Genomic DNA, 20096 nt, shown 5'->3' with positions numbered 1-20096 from the left:
AAAATCTTTAAATATCTAGATCTGAAGCAGAATTTAAGAAAGCTGTATTTTTCTATAAATAATTTCCATAAAAATGTTTAAACTAATTTTGTTAAATTATTTAAAATTTTAATAGAATAATTCATATGGAAAACATATTTCATTTAGTTATATGTTGGACATATGTGCATTTTACTTTTTTTCTGAGTGCATTTTACTTGTAATTTACCACCCTGAAAAACTGCACAGAAATTGGACCAAACCAAGAATGTTGCAAGACTTCTTGTCATAAATGCCACCACCTATGTCCATATTCTACGATTCCTATATCCATTAGTGAGACTCATTCAAAGTAAAATTCCACATTCACAAAAGATTAGTCAAATCTTACTAGTGGGCATAATATTTCCTATTCAAGCAGTAAAGAAATTCAAGAACTATCTCTGATAATAAAGAATGGCAGTAAAAATGGTTCTTAACTTTCACCATGCTATATTCAGCATTCCTATGTATTTGTTTCTGATGGTTACACTCTAAATATAACTTCTACTCTGTTTCTAATAGAAAATACTACAAGTCTACGCAAAGGAAGTTAAAAATAATTCTAAGTAAAATATATAAAATGAAAATGTATAAGATCATAAAAATCAACTACTGTGTAAACACATTCTGACTATATACACAACAAATATGCTTTGCCTAACCCACATACATCTGCTAACACGGTACAAAACTATGTCTAAAAATAGGTCTCATCACCTATAAAATCAACAGGTTATTAAAATGAAGCTGCTTTTGATAAAGAGAAATTACCTCTGATTAAGATATTAAAAGTACTTTCTCATTAGCATAGAGGAAAACAACGTTAAAAAACAATTATTATAACCTGCATACAACATTTTACACAAAAAGAACAATAACACAAGACACCTTCTTGCTCTTTTGCCTTTTCTCTCTTTGGCTGTGTCTGAATCCACAATATCTGCTCTAAGGCAGTCCAAAGTCCCTGAAAATGAAAGGTGTTCTCCAAAGTACATTCGGTAGCAGAGTGGCATTGCATCCTGTGACTGAATCCCTGTATGACTCAGAAGAGGTTTAAAAACAACCTAGAAGAGATAACACATTCATTAATTAGCTTAACTTATAATTCATCATTTACGGTGGCTTTTTTCTTATCCTGTCTGAATCCATATATTATTACTGCAGTATGAAGCAAAAAAAGGGGGTGAGGGCTTGTATAATAAATATTAAGCTCTAATTTTACTTAAAACTTAACACTATTTTTGAGCACCTATTATATGCCACTCATCTTCAAGTTAATCACAAGGAAGAAGATTCCTCCATCCTGCCTGAGTGTCTGAAAGTACAAGGAAAATAAAATTGTGAACTAATTTAAATCATTCCACTTCCTATTTTTTTTGTTTTTATTTTATTTTTCTTTCATAGTTTATTGTCAAGTTGGTTTCCATATAACACCCAGTGTGCATCCCCACAAGTGTCCTCCCCCATGCCCATCACCCCCCTTCCCCTCCCTCCTACCCCCATCAGCACTCAACATTGTTCTCAACATTCAAGAGTCTCTCATGGTTTGCCTCCCTCCCTTCAACTATTTTTCCCCTTCTTCTCCCCCATGGTCCTCTGTTAAGTTAATCCTCCTATATGTGCAAACATATAGTATCTGTCTTTCTCTGCCTGACTTATTTTGCTCAGCATAACACCCTCAAGTTCCATCCATATTGCTACAAATGGCCAGATTTCATTCTTTCTCATTGCCATGTAGTAGTATTTTTAAAAAAGGCATGTATACGATGTTTCCATAAAAATGTGTTATATATCAACAGCCTATGTTAATAATAAAAATGTTTCATATGTTATATTATGAACATCTGACCTATTTTTAAATGGTATCACTTCACTTGGTTTTAACAGTCATTTAACATTTATTTCCCAACAAAAAACTACCTTTATCTTTTAAGTACTACACGTGCTTATGGAAATACATCACTCTGGTTAAATTACTTGTTAACTGATGTTGTAGTCATGAAGAGCTAACCCAAACAGAAGCAACTAATGTGTTTAGTAGCTGATCACTATAATCACTCTATTTATTCTCTGTTGCATGGTTCCTTTTCCTCCCACACCTAAAACATAGGTGTTATCCATGGGGCGCCTGGGTGGCTCAGTCAGTTAAGTGTCCGACTTTGGCTCAGGTCGTGATCCCACAGTTCTTGAGTTCAAGCCCCACAATGGGCTCTGTGCTGACAGCTCAGAGGCTGGAGCCAGCTTCAGATTCTGTGACTCCCCCCCTCTCTGCCTCTCCCCCACTTTTTCTTCCCCTTCTCTCTCTCTCTCTCTCAAAAGTTAACATTAAAAATTTAATAAAACAAAATAAAAGTCTTCAGTGCCTCCCAACTGCTCCCTCAATAAAGTCTTAACAGAGCACTTAACACAGCCTTCTATATGACATGGTTAAATTTAGCTTTCTAGTCATGTTTTTTAGCCAATCTGTATCTCCAAATAACAAAAATGTCACTATATGAGACAAATAACTACATACCACTCTTCTGCTTAAGGAATATCTAGAGATGCTAAATTTGCATTTGTAATCAACCCACATACTTTTAAAAGGTTCCTCCTTTTTTTGCATGAAGGCTTTAAGCAGACAAGCCCAGAAAAAAGATTTTCCCTAGAATCTTCAAGGTGCACATGACTTGAGGGTTCCAGCTGCTAAATACCACCTAATGAGGGATTACTATAATTATGGAAAAACAGACTGGCTCACCTGTGCATCAGCAAGTTGCACAGCAGGAAACCCTTGGTTGGCTTCTTCTACACCAGCCACATCATCCTGACTAGTGCTATGCTGAGAATGTGTTCCGTCCAAAGTATTCTGGTCACTGGATAAGACAGTGTTGAAATCTGAGGCTGAGGGTATTGTAGGAAGATTGGGTGCAACACCTAACAGAGTAAATGTTCAAAAATAAAACAAATTATGAGGCAACAAAAACAACTTAAAGGGAACAGCAACGTAAACTTATGAAGCCTGTATTATAGTAGTATTACCAGACCATTTTAATGAAGAAAAAAAGGAAACAGCACTTTTAGGTTATTTTAGAGGCATGATTTATTAATGAAAATGAAATTAAACTAAAATTTCAGAAAATATCAGTCTTCCTCAGACATGAAGTCTGTATTAGAACCAGTCAGTCCAAAATATAGAATTTTACGACTGGAAGATTTCTGAAAAGCATTTGATATGCCCTCAGCTTTGCACTGAGGAGCAGAGTTACAGAGAGCAGCAGGGCAAAAGCAACTGATATCACAGAGTCCCACATATAAATTTCTTCCCAACTATGCTTTCCCAAGGCAGAACAAAAATAATGGCATTATTTGTTTTCCACTATATTCCCTTTATCCTTTAACTCCCCATGCAAAGGACCCATGCATGATAGACAGAAAATGTTCTCCTCCGATTTTCTTAAAATTTAAATGGTACAGTAGTGAGACTAGTATTACAAAAGTGCTAAGAGCTGGTGGAAGCCCCATCCTTCTATCCTCTTTAACCAAGAGCCAATGCTAACTAGAGTACAATCATAATTAGAATCAGTTCCAGATTCAAAAGTGCTCCACACACCAACAAAAAAGAAAAAGAAAAAAAAGACTAAGTAGTCATGTATCAACCACATTTCATAATTTCCCATTTTCTATCTGAACAGAATTTGTTAGCAATGCAAGCTGCTATTGCATGGATTAATTTCAGCCATCTTCAGTAACTAGGATCAAAGGCTACTTTACATAGTCTTTAAAAAAAACTTTTCTACAAGAAAATAATATATGCATCTAAGAAGTTTGGGATAACACCTCAAAAAAGGAAAAAAGTAGAAAACGAAGGGTGGCACCACTTCTGTTTCTGGAGATAGCCACCAATATTTCTTTGTGAATTCCCTGCCTGTCTTCTTGCTATTTACATACTTTTTTTTTAAAAATAGTTTATTGTCAAGTTGGTTTCCATATAACACCCAGTGTTCATCCCCACAAGTGCCCTCCTCCATGCCCATCTCCCCCCTCACCCCCCTCCACACCCATCAGTCCTCAGTTTGTTCTCAACATTCAAGAGTCTCTCATGGTTTGCTTCTCTCCTTCTCCCCCACTATTTTCCCCCTTCTTCTCCCCTATGACCCTCCATTAAGTTCCTCCTAATCCTCCTATACATGCAAACATATGGTATCTGTCCTTCTCTGCCTGACTTATTTTACTCAGCATAACACTCTCAAGGTCCATCCATGTTGCTACACATGGCCAGATTTCATTCTTTCTCATTGCCATGTAGTATTCCATGGTACAGATAAACCACATCTTCTTGATCCATTCGTCCGTTGATGGACACTTAGACTCTTTCCATGTTTTGGCTACTGTGGGGTGTGCTGCTATGAACATTGGGGTACATGTGCCCCTATGCATCAGCACTCCTGTATCCCTTGGGTAAATTTCTAGCCGTGTTATTGCTGGGTCATTGGGGAGTTCTACTGTTAATTTTTTGAGGAATCTCCACACTGTTTTCCAGAGGGGCTGCACTAGTTTACATTCCCACCAATAGTGTAGGAGGGTGCCTGTTTCTCCACATCCTCGCCAGCATCTGGAGTCCTCTGATTTACTCATTTTAGCCACTCTGACCGGCGTGAGGTGGTATCTCAGTGGGGTTTTGATTTGTATTTCCCTGATGAGGAGGGATGCTGAGCATCGTTTCGTGTGTCTGTGGCCATCTGGATGTCCTCTTTGGAGAAGTGTCTGTTCATGTCTTCTGCCCATTTCTTCACTGGATTGTTTGTCTTTTGGGTGTGGAGTTTGCTGAGTTCCTTATAGATTCTGGACACTAGCCCTTTATCTGATATGTCATTAGCAACCATCTTTTCCCATTCCATCGGTTGCCTATTAGTTTTATGTATTGTTTCCTTTGCCATTACACACACTCTTTTAAAATTAGCACACTGCCAGAGTGTCTGGGTGGCTCACTTAAGCATCTGACTTTTATTTATTTATTTATTTTTGAGTGACAGAGAGAGACAGAGCATGAGTGGCGGAGGAGCAGAGAGAGAGAAGGAGACACAGAATCTGAAGCAGGCTCTAGGCTCTGAGCTGTCAACACTGAGCCGGACACAGGACTCAAACCCATGAGATCTTGACCTGAACTGAAAGAAGTAGGATGCTTCAGTGACTGAGCCACTCAGGCTTTTGACTTTTGATATGATTTCTGATCTTCGCTCAGGTCATGATCTCACAGTTCATGAGTTCAAGCCCTTCATCAGTCTCTGTACTGAGAGCATGGAGCCTGTTTAGGACTCTCTCTGCCTCTCTTCCTGCCCCCTCTCCCACTCATGCACACAGATGTGCACGCTCTCTCTCTCAGAATAAATTAAAATAATAATTTAATAAATTATTGCCCTCATTTCCTTAATGGCAAGAATCTTATTTTAATTTCTCTTAGTATTCCTTTAGATTTTAATTAAATATTTTAATTAAATATTTAATTACTAAAAAGAGTAAAAGAATGTTAGCTATTATGAGGAATCTGGATAAAGTAAAAATATTTTATGAAATGAGGTACATTATGCCATATACTTTGCCATTTACTTTGCATGTTTTCATTTACCTCCCTTTGGTATTTAGGAAATTAAACCAGCCACATTAACTGGACATAATAAACTCTTTAAATTATATACAGTCTCACATTTGACATCTTTGTCTTTCCACAAGAACACCAAGTGACTGCTTACGATTCTCTCGACTCAATACTAACAAAGACATTTCATAAGTGGGAAAATTTGAACTAAACAGTATTCAACATTTGAGGGTTTTTTTTTTTAACCATTCCCTTAAAAACAGGATTTTGTTAAAATTTATATATGCACCTTAGACACTTAAGCAAAATAACATGATAGTTTAATACCTGTTGGAAGGCTATTATGTGCAGACTTTGTAACAGGAGATTCCTGTACCACACTTCCACGATTACCCACAGCATTTGACATCCAATTATAGAAACTCACAGAGGACGGCTCAGAGAGCAAGGGATGTTCAGATAACATATCAGTGGCCATTGTATTTCCTGAAAATAAAGTTTTATTGAATATAGTATTATTTACATACTAAGGAAGCAGAAAATGTGACCTGTAATTATTTTTTAAAAATTAGGTTAAATTATCTTTTATAGATGTTTTAAAGCTCACTACATGATGTTGCTATTTAGCTATTAAGGCATTAATAAATAACTTATTTTTAATATAACAAGAAGAAATTCACTGCTCTCTGGTTCAGACATCATCCCATACTATGACTAGGTTGACAGTAATGTCAAATGCTGCCATTTAGAAATACAAAAGAAAGGCATGAAGATACCAAAAAGTTACAAACAGAAGAGTTTCCCAAAATACGTTTTCAAAGATAAGGTGTAATACATAGATTAGTTATGCAACCAAAGTATAAATAAAAAAAACCTTAAGTCCTGTTTTGTTTTAATTCTTACATACAAATTAACTTATAATTGTCAAAACTCAGGATGTACCTGTTCTCGTCAGGGAGCTGCTTTTTACAGCTGCGCTACTTCTTTGAGGGGTTCCTTCCAGGAGGTTGTGCAGGCTTGGAAAGCTTCCAGTCAGGTAGCTGAGTAGGCTCTCCTTCCTTGGACTCTCCTTAACTGGCATCCCAGCACGTCCAACATGCACTGGAGAATCTGTGGCAGTGTCTCCACTGGTATAGCTCAAGGAATGATACGGGTGAATGCCCTACAAAAGGAACAACGCAGGGCACTTTCTTATGTATATAACAATGACTGCTAATAAGTATAACTACTTTTACTGTTGCTATTACTGCTAATTACTATTCACATTAATGCCAAAACAGACTGTGCCTACTAGGACTACGGTGAATCTCAAGTGTATGTAAAAATGTTTTAAGACATTATAGTACAATACAAAGAACAGCTTTTATTATCATTCACTTATAATAATGAATTATGATTAACTCCCTTTGAAATCTGAAGAGTGTGTCTGGTGGCAAGATTTCTATCCCGAAATTCTTAATAGTACAGTACTTTCCTTGGTACCCTGATAATGAAAATCTGTGAAAGACTCTCTATAGAGTTCTAATAGGTCAAAAACAATTTCCAGAAATCTTTTGAGGAAAATAAAAAATTACAGAATTGCCTATCTCTACCTGCTCTGTCACATCTAAGAATAGAATTTCAGGTCATATAAAATAGCACGGGAAAAGACTATATAGACAGATCCTAAAAAGAAGAGATCTGAAACAAAACATTGCCAATTTATTTCTTTGGAGGATTTTTATGATCCATAAACAAAGGAATGTTTGTGAGGTAAGGAAAAATCATCGACCAGAAAAAAAAATCTGAGGCTAAGGATTTGAGAATTTAAAAGTATCCTGCTTCCAACTATGCTGTAGAAATAGAATACGCCTATTAGTCCAAACTTTAAAAGTGTATATCAAACAATCATTGAATTGTTTAATTAAAAGAGCGATATTTACACAGAATGAAGACTTTAAAAGCACAAAAGATTATTCTATAAAAAGTATCCCCTCACTACAGTCTACTATATCCCTTCCCCAAGAGGCAATGTTAACTGTTTCTTATCCTTTTTATATAATTTATGAGTATGTAAGCACATACACATATGTATCCTTTTTTAAACACATATATATTATCCTGTATTTTGTGTTTATTTTAATCCAGGCACTCTGGTGACCATTCCACATCCACCTAGAGATCTCCTCTATGTTTTAAAAAAATTTTTTTTAAGTCTTCATGGTATACATCTGTTATCAGGGTACACTAGTTTATTAGTCCTCTAATGATTTGTCATTTATGTTTCTTCTATTATTTTTCTATTATACGCAGTGTTGTGAAGAACATTATTGGACATGTGTCTCTGAATAATTGGAACATTCATTTCTTTAGAAGGAATTCCCGGACATGAACATACTGCATGAGGGAAGATCACATCTTATATTTTGATACAAATTGCCAACTTATTCTTCAAAGAGGTCGTGCCAATTTAAACTCCCACTAGTACTGTAGGAGAGTATCTGTTTTCTCATGTTCACCAACAAAGTACACTATTCAAATGTCTTAAGTGTTTTCAATTTGACAGGCTGAAATGGAAATCTCATTTTAATTCACATTTCTTTCATTGTAAGAGGATACATGTTCATATATGTATATGTATGTCTATGTAAACTGCCCATTAACCATTTTCTATTTGGTTTTGCTCTTTTTTTCTTAATGATTAGAAAAAGATCTTTATATATATGAGGAAATTGGTCCTTTGTCAAAAGTCTATTTTGTTTGTGACACATTATTTTTTTCTGTGTAGAAATTTTATAATTTAATACAAGCAAAGGTCATTTACTTTATGGATTCTGGGTATTAATTTAAGCCTATACCCAGATTTTGAAAGAAAGTTAATACATTAACTGTCATTTTCATTGTTCAGAAAAGGAAACAAAAAATAAGTAACCTATGACAACAACAAATAACTTACATTCTTACTGTGTGCCAGGTATTACTCTAAGCATTTTTCATATATTACAGCTATTTCTTACATTGACTTTTTGGAAAAAGTTACAACTGTAATCTCCATTTTACAGATAAGGAAATGAACAAACACAAGGTGCAGTTAACTTGTTCAGTCACAAAGCAACTGAGTGGCAGAGGCAGGATTGAAACCAAGGCTGTCTGGCTCCTAAGGTGGTGCTCAACCACCCTGCTTGTACGTGTCTTACCAAGTTTCTTAAAACGGTGTAAATAAATTCATAAAACAGCCTAACTCACACTGTATATTAAATTACTAATCCTGTTAATTTCATCATGAGGATATTTATTATTATTGAATTATTAATTACTGAATACAATTTGAATTTGAGATATCAAAACTTTAGATCTTCTCTGGAAGACTAACCAAAAATAGTAATAATAATAATGTACCTTTATTTTTAATGCAGAGTCACTATGGGTATGAGTCTTGGAAAGTTTCCTCATTATCTCAGCTCCAGTTACAGGTCCAGAACTACCAGGTGGAGGCCGGTTGGCTGTTCCTTCCAGCAGCATTGTGTGTTCACTGACTGTGGCTGAAACAGTTCAAAAAGAGTATGTAGGCTATAGAAGGCGTTTTCTTGAAATATCAACACCAGTGTTCCTGGTGGTGTAACTACACTCAACTTTACATATGCCTTGGATAAATTAAATTAATTAAATCTCCTTAAAATTAACTGTGGAATAAACCATAATATTAATTAATTCACATCTTTCTTTTACTCTCCCAACGCCAATCTTCTCACTCATCTTAAAGAAAGGAACAAATGGCTTCTACTCAGTTCTTCCACATGCCACCTAAATGCGATAGATAAAAAACCAATTCCAACTAAGGTGCAAATACAAAATTTTCAGATTAAACTAGGCATTTGAAGATAAATAATTAGAAGAGATGTTATTACTATACTATTCTTCCAAATTTCAGGTAGACCTGAAAATTTTCAAAATAAGTAATAAAAATCCAGCCTATTACTCATAGTATATTCACTTTTAAGCGTAAACTTTTTTTAAAAAACACACCAAAATACCTGGGTAAAGTTTTTTTTTTTTTTCCCAAATTTTTATTTAAATTCTAGTTAACATGTAGTGTAATACTGGTTTCAGGAGCACAATTTAGTGATTCATCACTTATGTATAACACTCAGTGCTCATCATAATAAGTATTTTCCTTAATACCCATTACCCATTTAGCCCAATCCCGTACCCATTTCACTCCCTCTACCCTCAGTTTGTTCACTACAGTTAAGAGTCTCTTAGGGTTTGCGGCCCTCTTTTTTCTTCCTCTATGTTCATCTATTTTGTTTCTTAAATTCCACATGAGTGAAATCATATGGTATTTGTCTTTCTCGGACTTATTTTGCTTAGAGTAATAAACTCTACCTCTATCCATGTCGTGGTAAGTGACAAGATTTCATTCTTTATGATGCTTGAGTAAAATTCATTGTATATATATACCACATCTTCTTTATCCATTCATCAGCTGATGGACATTTGGGCTCTTTCAACAGTTTGGCTATTGTTGATAATGCTGCTATAAACATCAGGGTACATTGTATTCCTCTGAATCTGTAGTGCAACTGCTGGGTTGTGGAGTAGTTCTACTTTTAACTTTTTGAGGAAATTCCATACTGTTTTCCACAGTGGTTGCTTGCACCGATTTGCGTTCCCACCAACAGTGCAAGGGGGTTCCCCTTTCTCCACATCCTCACCAACATCTGCTGTTTCTTCTGTTGTTAATTTTAGCCATTCTGACAGGTGTGAGGTGGTATCTCATGAGCGTTTTTCCCTGTTGATGAGTAATGTTGAGCATCTTTTCATGTGTCTCTTAGCCATCCAGATGTCTTCTTTGAAAAACTGTCTATTACTGTTTTAGGGGTGTCAAGTTTGATCAGTTCTTTACAGATTTTGGATACTAAGCTTTTACCAGATAGAGCATTTGCAAATGTCTTCTCTCATTCTGTAAGCTTTTAGTTTTGGTGATTGTTTCCTTTGCTATGTAGAAGAAGCTTTTTATTTTGCTGAAGTCATGACAGTTCATTTTTGCTTTTGTTTCCCTTGCCTTCAGTGACGTGTCTAGTAAGAAGTTGCTCCAGCCAAGGTCAAAGAGATTGCTGCCTATTTTCTCCTCTAGGATCTTGATGGATTCCTGTCTGACCTTTAGCTCTTTCATGTATTTTGAATTTATTTTTGTGTATGGTGTAAGAAAGTGGTCCAGGTTCATTCTTCTGCATGTTGGTGTCCAGTTTTCCCAACACCATTTGTTGAAGAGATGGTCTTTTTCCCATTGGATATTCTTTCCTGCTTTGTTGAAGATTAGTTGACCATATAGTTGTGGGTCCATTTCTTGGTTTTCTATGCTGTTCCACTGATTTGTGTCTATTCTTATGCCAGTACCCTACTGTCTTGATGATTACAGCTTTTTAATATAGCTTTAAATCTGGAATCGTGATGCCTCCAGCTCTCCTTTACTTTTTCAGGATTGTTTTGTCCATTCAAGGTCTTTTGTGGTTTCGTACAAGTTTTAGGTTTGCTCTAGTTCTGTGAAAAATGCTGGTGGTATTTTGATAAGGACTGCATTAAGTGTACAGATTGCTTGAGGTAGTACTAACATTTTAACAATATTTATTCTTCCAATCCATGAGCATGGGATGCTTTTCCATTTCTTTGTGTTCTCTTCAATTTCTTTCATATGTGTTCTACAGTTTTCAGAGTACAGATTTCTTAACTCTTTAGTTCAGGTTTATTCCTAGGTATCTTATGGTTCCTGGAACAACTTTTGGGATTGATCCCTTGATTTTTCTGCTGCTTCATTATTGGTGTAGAGAAATGCAGCCAATTTCTGTACATGAATTTTATATCCTGAAACTTTGCTGAACTCATGCATTAGTTCTAGCAATTTTTTGGTGGAGTCTTTGGGGTTTTCTGCATAGAGTATCATGTCATCTGCAAATAGTGAAAGTTTGACTTCTTCGAGCTGATTTGGATGCTTTTTTTTATTTCCTTTGGTTGTCTGACTGCTGAGGCTAAGATTTCCAGTACTATGTTAAATAGTAATGATGAGAGTAGACACTCCTGTTTTGTTCCTGACCTTAGAGGAAATATGCTCAGTTTTTCCTCATTAAGGATGATACTAGCTGTGAATCTTTGTATATGCCCTTTATGATGTTGAGACATATTCCATCTATACCTACTTTACTGAAGGTTTTTATCAAGAAGAGATGCAGTATTTTGTCAAATGCTTTTTCTGAATCCATTGAGAGGGTCATATGGTTCTTAGCCTTTCTTTTATTAATATGGTATATCACATTGATTGATTTACAAATATTGAACCACCCCTGCATCCTAGGATTAAATCCCACTTGATCATGATAAATAATTCTTTTAAGGTACTGCTGGATTTGATTTGCTAGTATCTTGTTAAGAATTTTTGCATCCAGGTTCATCAGAATCAACCAGGCACCGGGTAAAACTCAAAGGCTTCTTTAAAAAACTACGTCAGAGAAAAGATGATGAACGAATACAAATGTGCATTTTAAAAGAAAGTTAACATGCTTTACTCAAAACATTCTAGCTATGCAAAGATGTCTGTTATTGTACTGGATACAAGAAGTCTATCATATTTTATGAACTTAAATATAAAAATTAAAGTCAGTATAAAGATTCCAATATTATCATCATTTACTCGGGCTAATACAAATCACACTTGTATAATTAAGCCATGGCAATTTCAAATTTGGCACACAAATGATTAAAATAACACATATATATGTTACCAAGGTGTTAAATCTAACTAAACTATTTACAGATTACCTGCATCAAATTCAAATTCTGCTCCATCAGCACTGGTGTCACTTTGAAGACCACCTCCATTGTCCAGCCCAAGTCCATCTTCATGTTCGTGGTCCACAGCTGACTGAGGTTTCAGGGGCTGAGCTGGTCGATGTAAACTAACTCCTTTAAAGGCTGGTGTCACCACAATAAACTTCATCCACTGCCTTGCCAGTGCAACTAAACCTTTCTTTAAAGTTACCAAAGCAGGAAGTCCATCACTCTGTAACAACAATGATGTAATAGCAAGTTACTATTTAAGTGCTTTGTGTACATTTATTCATTTAAACCTCATAACCCCCATGTAGAGATGAAGAAGCTAGAATTTATGTATTATAATTTGTTCAAGGTTCTCTTCAAAAGACATCATTTCAAGCTGACTATAGAACTCATTCTCTAAAAACAACATTGCATCTTTCTGTCATAACACATTATCAGGTGAGTAAGAGGCTAACCATGAGGTGCAAAATTGGGATTCTCCTTAAGAAGCATTCAGTCCACTGTACCTTTTTTGCTCAACTGAGGAAATCAAATGTATTTTGAGCTACCTGTAATATTCATTAAACGAATAGGAAATGAAATTACTCCCTTCAAAGATTAGGTAACCGTCACTATTTTAACATCAAAAAAAAATTACTATGATTAAATGCTGGGCACAGATGAATTTATAACTGCTTTCAAAGTTAAAGGTATTATCAGTAACAATTACATAATTTAGAATATATTTAATTCCACATGGTGATGATTATAAGAAAGAAAATCTGGCTACTTTTCCAATTGTAGCCCTAGCCTAAGAGGAAAATATCCAACTCCTCTCCATTCCCTTTCCCAAAATTCCTTTTGTTAGGAGAAATGCTCTGACTGAAGAGACACTTTTCAGACAGCAGGAATCCTCTCATTTGCTTTCTGAGGAACACCAGATCTCTTAGCCTGTCCTTTAATTCTTAGACTCAAATAAGAAGAGCCATCTTGTGTTTCTTCCTCTTACATATAAAGCGTATCTTGGCAGAGCATCCACTCATGAGAAATGCCTGCCATTCTCTCAGTTCCATGTCGCTACCTATGACTAGATGGGCAAGTTAGCCTTGCACTGTGGACCTCCAGCCTTCAATTCACAGGGCAGGAGTAGAAAGCACTATACTAGTCTCAGGTCTAAGTACCTTCTTCAAATCCATCATTTACTAGAGATTCTCTCATTGGAGATTATCAGAAACTTGATTGGCCATTAATAAATACTAATACAATGATCCCTAATTTGGCTAAACTTCTCATGTATTTTCTGTTCACCAAAAGCTTGGAGAGAAGAGAGATCCTCAAGTTCTAAACCTCTAACGATGACGTGTTATCTTCTGTAGTGCTTTTCTAGAGGCAGACATATATTGTACTTATTTTGTATTATTGTATATTCTCCCCTCAACCATTAATTAGCCCCTATTTTATTAAACATTTCTGTGAAATCTGATGCTGGTGATCACTTTTTGCTTGAAATTCTTTAAACCTCTGGCCTCTAACACATGTTTTCCTGATTCTCCTACATGTTCTTTTCCCTCCTCAGCATTCTGTGTAGCTCTATCCACCCTCTCATCACCCTTTAATTTTGGTATTCTTGAGGGATCCATTCTGGACCAGTTTCTCCCTCAACACACCATCATCCCTAGAAGTCTCATCCATATCCACAGCTTTTAACACCTGCATGTCGAAAATTCCCAAATCATTCACCTAAGCCTACTGTTGTCTATAAGCCTGTATGTGTAATCATATTTCTCCTCTGGACTTCTCATCCACATCTCAAACCCTGTGGATCCATGAATGGCTCCTCAAAAGAAAAGAGGCTTCTTTAAATTTTTTTCTAATGTTTTATTTATTTCTGAGAGAGACAGAGAGACAGCATAAGCAGGGGAGAGAGAGAGAGCGAGATACAGAATCCAAAACAGGCTCCAGGCTCTGAGCTAGCTGTCAGCACAGAGCCCGATGCGGGGCTCAAACCCACGAACCATTAAGATCGTGACCTGAGCCAAAGTTGGACACTTAACCAAGTCGCCCAGGCGCCCCGTGGCTTCTTTAAAGCTAACCTATGGTTTCACATATGGCTTCCGTAACTCACCATTGTAGCATCATCAATGATGGAGTAGTTTGCCTGGTGCAGGTAGTGATGTAGTATATTACACAGCAAACATGAAGGGTTTTCTTGGAGAAAACGGGCAACTTTTGTAAGTCTGTTGTATTTGCTTCTTAGGGGAAAATGTACACTTTTATTCTGAACCAAAGCAAAAACAATAGATTTAGAGTTATATATCAAAGACACTGCAAATAGAAGGTATCCAGTAATCAAGAACTTGATGGTCTGATGTTTTCCAACAATGACGAACAACAAGGGATCATGTTCAATAATAAATTTTTTATGATATCTTGTATTGTTGAAAGACATACCTCTAACGCTTCGGTCATTATGCATCCCATAACAGCACAAATTCTCAAGGTGCCCTCAGTTTCTAATTTGTTTAAGGATGATTTGAGTTGATCAATGGGAACAAGCCATGCACCAACAGCTGGAGTTGCAGTGCTTAAAAGATTCAGCTGCCTGTAAATAATGAAAAAAATTACAAAAACAAGTGTCAAGATTTGTATTTCAAACAATATTCCATACCTACTATACTTAGTGGCTATTTTATTTGGGCAAAATTACTTTTCCTTTTGGTTACCAGGTAAATTATGAACATATATGTAGAAACTGCCAAGAAAAGATAACAGATAAAAAAGAAAAATATTTAAACCTATGAGAGGTGAAAGAGTAACAAGTTCATGGTGAGGTGACATATAAAAGGAAATCTAAAGCCCTAGAAAAGAAAAAGGGTCAAACAAGAGAAGAATAAGGTCTACAGAAAGCATGAGTGTAGGAAAGATGGTAAGAAAGGGGCAAGCATAATGCTAGATATGTCAGAAAAATAATTTTAAAAATATGAAACAGAATTTTATGTTATTTAAAATAAAGTAGTATCAACCAATAGTACTACATTTTAAAAACTCTTTACCTAGAAAATGAATGTGTAGGAGATCTCACATTGGTGGGAGCTGCAAAACTAAACCATATTTCCTTGATGGTCAACTTCATGCTACATGAATCTGGAGGTGGAGGCATTAGAGGTAGATCTTTTTTCAAATCATCAGATTCGACTCCTTCATCCTACATAAATTTGAACACCAAAAACTCAGTAAGGTATAAATCCTTAAAATTACTAGTGCAAAGGTTAATGTTTTAAGCACAAAATCTTCCTAACAAATCAAGTTCTACAGATGACACCTTTATATAAAACAGGCAATAGAAACCTTGTTCAGCCTGATTCTGAGAAATACCTACAGATCCTTGAAGCTCCAAGGAGCACAGTCTGAGAAACTACTGCACTGTAACAAGCCATATATCAAAAGATAATTAGAACTGAACAGTTTCTCATGATCACTCCATTCAATTACATTTATTTAGGGATGTCTAAGTGTTATTTTTTCCACATGAAGAAAGTGAGAGAAAAAGGTTTTGTGACTTGCCAAAGTCAATACAATATTAAGTAAGAGAATGAGTGACAGAATTAAGGTCTTCTGCTTCCTACCACAATCTGTTTTCCATCCCATTTTAACAAAATACTTTAAACTTCCAAATAAAGTGCCATAAAAATACTAGTGTAGCCCATGTTCAAATAAATAACACTCTACAATAAAAAATTCTGAGTTATCTTATATGCTAGCAATCTGAATCAGTATTAAGAAATGAGTATTTTTTAAATGTATAATCACTATTCTTTAGAATGCAAGGAGGTAAGAATAATATTAAAGAAACAAAAAGTCTATGGCCTATTATATATACTTATAGCTCTATAATTCACTTTTAGATATTACTGGTCAAGATGAAGAAAAGACTGGCATTTTCTTGTGGGATGATTAGGGAATCTAGAGTATCCACAAAGTAGCTTTCAATCCTAAGTGCTATAAAACAACGTAAACTATAGGCAATAGTAATTTTAAAGTTAGCAGGCACCAAATAGAAGTCCACATTTCTTATTTGCAATTCTAAAATTACAATGTTCTGAAAAATATGAATATTTTGTGTAATGTGGCATCAAAATTTTATCTGAACTGGTGAGAGGCTACTTATCCCACTTGGCATTTTTACTGATGTTGTGCTGCATAAGTATTTAAATACTTCAAGACAGAGTGTGGTCTCAGATTCCAGTATGCCTTTATGTAACATATAAGCCACACAGAGTACTACCTTTCTCTTAAAGGAAAAAAGTCTGAATTCTCAAATACACCTGACCTGTGGGTTTCAGACAAGGTTGTGAGCTGGGCACTAAGGTATATAAAGATACTGAAGACAGTCTTTAAGAACTCAAATTTTAAAAAGGGAAGGGACCTTGTAGACAACAAGCAGCTAAGTATAACAGTATGTGAAGCAAAGCAATAATAAACTTAGATTTAGGTTGACTGAATTTTGGGCACCTGTGGTATATATACATGATGATAGTTAAAAGGCCACTGCATGTAATTCTGGAGCTCAGATGAAGGGTTAGTGCTAAAAACATAACTGATGGGAAAAAGTAGTATCATTAAATTATGGAGCAAGACTAGGAAATGAAATAAATCAGGGAGTGGACACACAGCAAAAGAAGGAAAGTAGCCAAGAAGAGAACATGGGGTGAACACCCACATTTAAGAACAAAGAACTGAATAAGGACATGGAACAGCACAAGTCAGAGAAACCAAAGTAAGCAACGTTACAAAATTTAGAGACATTCAGCAAGGAGAGTAGGATCAGAGATCAAGGAAGGTATCTGAGTTTCTGACAAGTATATTAATGGGATAGAAGGATAAAGAAAGAACAGCTGGTTCTTTCCAGTTCTTCTGTCAAGTGAGTACCTATTACACTTTTTAATTTCCTTAATTAAAGTTCTAATCCCAAACCACTGCTCAAATACTTCCAAAGACTTCACAAGAAAACTGTGAGTAAACTCTTGAACTATGCATCAAATCAAAATAAATGTGTCAAAACTAAATTCCCAGAAACCTGGGATTCAGAGGTGATTATGCCAATGGATACTGGATATCCACGACATTTCTTAATTAAAAGGTGGTTTCTTTCCTCTTCAACTGACCCAATTTTCAAATGATTATAAGGGTATGTATATATGTGTTTCAAAATAACAACTATCAAGTTCTTACTATGTGCCAGACACGGAGTTAAACCTTTCATATATATTATCTCCTTAAATCTTCACAAATTAGAAGTTTAATATCATTACAAATACTATACAGAAGAAACTTCTGAGATGAAATAACTTGCACCAATCTGTGGTACAACTCTTCCATAATCTAGAATATTGAATATTTTCATTATTGCTATTATTATGCATCATGACATTCTACCATAATAGAAACAATAAATGAATTGCATATAAAATCCTTGAAACAACATAAAAACAATGACTACTTCTCTGATATTCTATTAACTTATTAATTCAACAAATATTATTAAGTGCCTAAAATTGGCAAGGTATAAAGCAAAGTACTATGGCAGATACAAATACATCTATGGTATGGTACCTACATTTCGGAACTTATTCTCTAATAGTAGTATCACCAAAATATCTTGACTATTATTTAAGCAAAATCCAAAATATGGAAAGACAAACAAATATACTCCAGAAATTAACTCTGAATTGGGTATGTAGTTTTCTATTTTTCAAAGCACTATTATTATTAAAAATTCACCAACTTGTTCATCTGAAACAGAATTTCCATTTAAGTCTGAAGAAGGGCTTATTCGATCACAAGGAAGATTATCATCAGAGACATCGGTATTATAGCCACTGCCAGTTGGAGAATCAGAAGAATTATTGGATGTCAGCACTCCACCTCTTTCTGTGGCATTAGCTTTACCCATAATTCCAAACGTATTATATAAAACAGCACCAGATTGTCTTCCTCCTTTAAAAAATGAAAGAATATATTTATAAAAATGGTAGGTATATCAATGCTATACTCTTATAGTATCCATAAAGATAAAAATAAAAAATAGAAATTCATGAAGATCTTTTTTCTCATCAAAACCTGCCCTTATCCATAAAAGTCATGTAAGATTAGATTAACAGATAAATTGTAGGCATATACAATTACTATCATATATGACCAAACCTAAAAGTCTTATATACAACTCAGCTTTCCCTTTTTTACATATTATTCAATAATATAAAAGAAAACAGATATAATTGTAAGTCAGTCTGTCTCACTGAATAAAGGATTTATAGTATTTTCATCCTGCAAATCTCTACTAATCAAAAATTGTTTCCAAAGACACAAACTTTCAAAAGCTGGGTGGCTTTATATTTTACTTAAACATTTTTTTCTGAACCACAGATTTTTATGTTCAACCCTTGACGTTCTGCACATCTACATGCTCTGTTAGTTTTGAATCACACAATGAAGGGAAAGTTCTACTTACGCGATTGGGATGGGGGGCACCCATCCTGGTAAATAGTCCCACGTACCACACTTTCTGCTTAAATATGCTGATTCACGTTATTAAAAGTCACAATCGTTCAAAACATTCTAGCAACATTGGGACAATCTGTCCCTAATTTAAACAGAATTAAAAAAAAAAAAAGCTTACCCTTTATTGTTAAATTTTCAAGTCCACATTCGAACATTATCCAACCCCATTTTTCTTGGCTGGGACCTATTCGAGTCACATCTGGAACAGCTTGCTGATCAGTTTCATCCACAAAAGTAAACTCATCCAACTCTTCAAGAGTAAATAAAACTTTGGATTTCTCAAATGGAATAGCAGTGATGGCACAGGTACCAATATCTATTATCAAAAGAGAATAAAGCGACCACTTTTAAAGACAGAGAACTTTATATTTTTTAAAAAATGGTATATCTTAAAAAGATATCTTAATACTCTGTGAAAAAGAAAAATAAATGAACCAACCAACTTCTAAAATAATGCCTAATATCCTACGACATAAAAAGTGCCAGAATCTCACTGAAGTAAAAGGGAGAAAAAAAGATTCCATAATTAACAAATAATGCCTAATATCCTACGACTTAAAAAGTTCCAGAATCTCACTGAAGTAGAAGGGAGAAAAAAGATTCCATAATTAACAAATAATTGCTCAGAGGCAGAATGAATTCATTTCTGAAAGATTATAAGGCTCTCTAAAAACCTAAAGTTAGAAAGCTCCTGAATAATTCAGTTTCATAGTAAACTGTTTTTAAATACTTTCTCATCATGTTACAAAAGAAATATTTTAATTAATTACCCAGCTGTAGGAAAAACATTAGAAAATAAGTAAACTACAGCTTTTACTAAAAGATTGCTTTATAGTAACACAATATATAATCACAATTCATAATAGACACTGCCATAAATAATTTCACCACTTATGATATACAATATGGAAACTAACATTCTGCATGCTTGGCAAAGGGTTTTATTTTACTTTTTTTCATTTCTTTCTGTGATTACAGCTATGAGAGGAAAGAAAGAGAAGAAAGAAAGAAAGAAAGAAAGAAAGAAAGAAAGAAAGAAAGAAAGAGAGAGAGAGAGAAGGAGGGGAGGGAAGGGAAGGGAAGGAAGGAAGGAAGGTAGGAAGGAAGGAAAGAAAGAAGGAGAGAAGGAAGGAAGAAGGAAAAA

The 20096-nt window shown here is 35.1% G+C and overlaps 1 protein-coding gene across 1 annotated transcript in view; it reads right to left on the bottom strand.

The window, feature by feature from the left end:
• The window catches only part of BLTP1 (bridge-like lipid transfer protein family member 1), a 205727-nt gene that overhangs the window by 73062 nt on the left and 112569 nt on the right, over nucleotides 1–20096 (bottom strand). The window contains exons 36-46 of the mRNA XM_077770881.1: nucleotides 19071–19268; nucleotides 18177–18388; nucleotides 15445–15596; nucleotides 14843–14993; nucleotides 14517–14669; nucleotides 12395–12635; nucleotides 8978–9120; nucleotides 6542–6761; nucleotides 5927–6085; nucleotides 2762–2937; nucleotides 910–1085 (exon numbers count right to left, since the gene is read on the bottom strand). Of these exons, the coding sequence (XP_077627007.1) occupies nucleotides 910–1085; nucleotides 2762–2937; nucleotides 5927–6085; nucleotides 6542–6761; nucleotides 8978–9120; nucleotides 12395–12635; nucleotides 14517–14669; nucleotides 14843–14993; nucleotides 15445–15596; nucleotides 18177–18388; nucleotides 19071–19268 (1981 nt within the window). The remainder of the gene's footprint in view (nucleotides 1–909; nucleotides 1086–2761; nucleotides 2938–5926; nucleotides 6086–6541; nucleotides 6762–8977; nucleotides 9121–12394; nucleotides 12636–14516; nucleotides 14670–14842; nucleotides 14994–15444; nucleotides 15597–18176; nucleotides 18389–19070; nucleotides 19269–20096) is intronic.

The sequence above is a fragment of the Crocuta crocuta genome, unplaced genomic scaffold (assembly GCF_008692635.1).
Source record: "Crocuta crocuta isolate KB4526 unplaced genomic scaffold, BGI_CrCroc_1.0 scaffold331, whole genome shotgun sequence".
NCBI classification, from domain to species: Eukaryota; Metazoa; Chordata; class Mammalia; order Carnivora; family Hyaenidae; genus Crocuta; species Crocuta crocuta.
This window is presented reverse-complemented; position numbering and strand designations above follow the sequence as displayed.